The 4,130-nt window shown below is 39.5% G+C and overlaps 1 protein-coding gene across 1 annotated transcript; it reads left to right on the forward strand.

Moving 5' to 3' along the window:
- Positions 1 to 234: 234 nt before the first annotated feature.
- Positions 235 to 3,399, forward strand: LOC117923806 (G-type lectin S-receptor-like serine/threonine-protein kinase At1g11300). Its single transcript, XM_034842266.1, has 7 exons — positions 235 to 1,539; positions 1,686 to 1,793; positions 1,882 to 2,081; positions 2,158 to 2,368; positions 2,510 to 2,747; positions 2,829 to 2,979; positions 3,083 to 3,399. The coding sequence occupies exons 1-7, from the start codon at positions 261 to 263 to the stop codon at positions 3,389 to 3,391; spliced, it is 2,496 nt and encodes an 831-aa protein (XP_034698157.1). The 5' UTR covers positions 235 to 260; the 3' UTR covers positions 3,392 to 3,399.
- The last annotated feature ends 731 nt before the right edge of the window (positions 3,400 to 4,130 follow it).

A 4,130-nucleotide genomic window follows, 5' to 3' on the forward strand; every position in this document is an offset into this window, starting at 1 on the left:
GGAGTCTTCCAGATTAGTTGAATGCAAAGCATTTTTCTAATGCAAGGCTATTTGGAAAGAGAAATTGACTTGCCAGGCAAGACCTGAAATGGCATTACTAAAGGAAATATTTATTTATACATCCATATGGGAACGGAGGGAGGTGATTTAGACCTTTTGGTTACAGATGAAGATGGAAAATGTCAAAACATCATAGTATGACACATGCATCGAAAATATACATCTCCATATTCACAACAGCAACCATCATTCAAGAGGTTATGGAAATCATCAGCCTCAAAAGCGTAATACCTCTACTTCTCTTGCTTTCTGTAATTTGTTTTGGGTTTTGCACTGCCATCGACACCATGACCTCCACTCGATTCATCGAAGACCCTGAAACTCTAGTCTCTAATGGAAGTGCCTTCAAACTGGGTTTCTTTAGCCTTGCCGATTCAACCAACCGCTACGTTGGCATCTGGTACAGCACCCCTTCTTTATCTACTGTCATATGGGTGGCTAACAGGGACAAACCCCTCAATGATTCCTCTGGGATTGTGACCATATCTGAAGATGGTAATCTTCTGGTTATGAACGGCCAGAAAGAGATTGTTTGGTCCTCAAATGTTTCAAATGCAGCAGCAAATTCAAGTGCTCAGCTTTTAGATTCTGGAAACCTTGTTCTGCGAGATAACAGCGGAAGCATCACATGGGAGAGCATCCAACATCCTTCTGATTCACTTTTGCCACAGATGAAAATCAGCACTGATACAAATACTGGTGAGAAGGTAGTACTAACATCATGGAAATCTCCCTCTGATCCGTCTATTGGAAGTCTCTCTGCAGGAATAAACCCTCTAAGCATTCCTCAACTATTCATCTGGAATGGCAGTCATCCATATTGGCGAAGTGGTCCATGGAACGGTCAGATCTTTATTGGAGTACCCACAATGAATTCAGTTTTCCTCAATGGATTTCAGGTGGTTGATGATAAAGAAGGTACTGCTTATGTATCTTTTACTGTGGCAAATTCGTCTATCTTTTTATATTATGTCTTGACTCCCCAAGGAACAGTAGAGGAAACATATAGGGAGTACGGGAAGGAGGAGTGGGAGGTTACTTGGAGGACCAATAATAGCGAGTGTGATGTTTATGGTACATGTGGGGCATTTGGAATCTGTAATTCAGGGAATTCACCAATTTGCAGCTGTTTGAGAGGGTACGAGCCAAAGTATATAGAGGAATGGAGTAGAGGAAATTGGACTAGTGGATGTGTGAGGAAGACGCCACTACAATGTGAAAGAACAAACAGCAGCGGTCAACAGGGCAAACTAGACGGATTTTTTAGGCTAACAACAGTGAAGGTTCCAGACTTTGCGGATTGGTCTCTTGCTCTCGAAGATGAATGCAGAGAGCAGTGCTTGAAGAATTGTTCTTGCATGGCTTATTCATATTATAGTGGCATCGGTTGTATGTCATGGAGTGGAAACTTGATCGATTTGCAAAAATTCACTCAAAGGGGGGCAGATCTTTACATTCGCCTTGCGCATTCAGAACTAGGTAAAAATGTTGTTTTTTATACTTCTTATTTTTCTGGTTGCCTCTTATTGCAGAATGAAATAATCCAACACTCAAGCTTATTAAATATTTAGTGGCAGCTTGTATCCAATCCAGTCTCATGTATTAGTCTTCCTCTTTTTTTGCAGATAAGAAGAGAGACATGAAAGCAATTATTTCTGTTACAATCGTAATAGGAACAATTGCCATTGCCGTCTGTATATATTTCTCAGGGAGGTGGATAGGCAGACAAGCAGGTAATTTGCCCATTTAAAGAGGTTCAGTGGGCTATAATATATTTCTACTTGTTATCTGGAAGTGACTCAATTCTACGTTCCCTAACAGTGACGGAGAAAAGCAAGGAGATTTTACCATCTGACAGGGGGGATGTATATCAAATTTATGATACAAATATGCTTAGAGATAACGTGAACCGAGTTAAACTTGAGTTACCACTTCTGGACCTTGAGAAGCTGGCAGCTGCAACAGACAACTTTCATGAGGCCAATAAGCTTGGACAGGGTGGTTTTGGTCCAGTATACAGGGTAATGCTTGTTCATCTGGAGCTCTATGGGGTATTATTTTGAGCTGTTAGTTATTTATTTAGTTGATTGTTTGAAGGGAAAATTGCCAGGAGGACAAGAAATAGCTGTGAAAAGACTTTCAAGAGCATCTGCACAGGGTCTAGAAGAATTCATGAATGAGGTGATGGTGATTTCTAAAATCCAACACCGGAATCTTGTTAGACTTCTTGGTTGTTGCACTGAAGGAGATGAAAAGATGTTGATCTATGAGTACATGCCAAACAAAAGCCTGGATGCCTTTCTCTTTGGTTAGATCATGCTATTGTCCCTGATGTTATATGCAGTCGTTCCAATTTCATAGCTCTGCATCACTATAGATTCAATGCATGTCCATATTGTCCACTGACCCTTTACGTTTCCCTTTTTTTTCCTCTGTGCCCATCATTCAGATCCTCTCAAGAGAGAGTCTTTGGATTGGAGAAGACGCTTCAGCATTATTGAAGGGATTGGAAGGGGCCTCCTTTACCTTCACAGGGATTCTAGATTAAGAATCATTCATCGGGACCTAAAGGCAAGTAACATTTTGTTGGATGAAAACCTGAACGCTAAGATTTCAGACTTTGGTATGGCAAGGATATTTGGAGGCAATCAGGATCAAGCCAATACAATGAGGGTCGTGGGAACGTAGTAAGTGGTCATTGCCTTCTCATAGTTCCCTTAACTTACCTAATGTTATCTCAATATTTATAGCTCAATGATTAAATGCAGTGGCTATATGTCCCCTGAGTATGCAATGGGAGGACGATTTTCAGAAAAATCTGATGTATTCAGCTTTGGGGTATTGTTATTGGAGATTGTAAGTGGGAGAAAGAACAATGGTCATCAATATGATGAGCAGTATTTGAGCCTTTTGGTATATGTAAGTGTAGAATAGATATCATCACCTCAGTTATGTATAGTGTCATCATTGTCTTCCAGCAAATTTAACCTAAAATTACACTATGTTGTGTTGAATTTTTCAGGCATGGACACTCTGGTGCAAACACAACATCAAAGAACTAATAGATGAAACCATGGCAGATGCATGCTTCCAAGAGGAGATATCAAGATGCATACATGTGGGACTGTTATGTGTGCAAGAATCAGCTAAAGATAGGCCATCCATGTCAACTGTTCTGTCTATGCTCTCTAGTGAAATTGCACATCTTCCTTCCCCAAAGCAACCTCCATTCTTAGAGAAGCAGACTGTGATAGATACTGAGTCTTCTCAACCGAGAGAAAACAAATGTTCTTCAAACCAAGTCACTGTTACAATCATTCAGGGCCGATAGAATATGATTTGGTGACAATTAATTCAACCTCCATTCTTTTTTCTTTTCTTTTTTTTTTATATCCCTTTTTAATACTAATTCAACTTGGTGACTTCAGTCTTAAGAACACCATCATGTTGTACTATCGAATTCGTTGATTTGGATCCTTTATTCTTCAGAAAAATGTATATGGATCATCAACAATGATCATTTAAAAAAAACATGGAACAGGGAAACAACACATGAAGATTAGACTTGTTAAGATATGAATACTTTCTACTATTTTTGGATTGAATTGATTTTTATCTTGATATCTAGTCATCTAATGTAGAGTGTGACAGCTTCCAAACTCAATGCCGACTCTTCTTATGGCGTGGCGAGGACAGTAGGTGGTGCTAGCAGACAAAATTACATGTCGTTTAAGTCTGGCTATTATAGTGGGAAGAGTCATGGAGCACCTTCTTTTGAATATAAAACCAGTTTAAAGACTCCCAAAAATAGAGTTGACGATGACTTTGATATTTTATTTGAAAAGGAACATCTCCACTGGTAATGGAAAGATACGAGGAGGAAATTAAGAGACAGAACATCTTAAAAAACCTCTAGACAGAGTCCATTTTCACCGCAACAGAAAACATTGAGGCAGTTATATAGAAGGAAGATGGGGAGGTCACATGGGAGAGAAAGCACACTGAGTGTGATGTTTATGGTAAGTGTGGGGTATTTGGATTCTCTAATCCAAAGGATTCACCAATTTGGA

This window comes from Vitis riparia, chromosome 10 (genome assembly GCF_004353265.1).
Source record: "Vitis riparia cultivar Riparia Gloire de Montpellier isolate 1030 chromosome 10, EGFV_Vit.rip_1.0, whole genome shotgun sequence".
Lineage (NCBI taxonomy): Eukaryota > Viridiplantae > Streptophyta > Magnoliopsida > Vitales > Vitaceae > Vitis > Vitis riparia.

Bases quoted from the DNA above. Each gene is read 5' to 3' on its own strand.
- LOC117923806 (XM_034842266.1), top strand. From the start codon at position 261: ATGGAAATCATCAGCCTCAAAAGCGTAATACCTCTACTTCTCTTGCTT. The intron at 2,369-2,509 runs GTTAGATCATGC...CCCATCATTCAG, and splicing joins CCTGGATGCCTTTCTCTTTG to ATCCTCTCAAGAGAGAGTCT. The intron at 2,748-2,828 runs GTAAGTGGTCAT...GATTAAATGCAG, and splicing joins ATGAGGGTCGTGGGAACGTA to TGGCTATATGTCCCCTGAGT.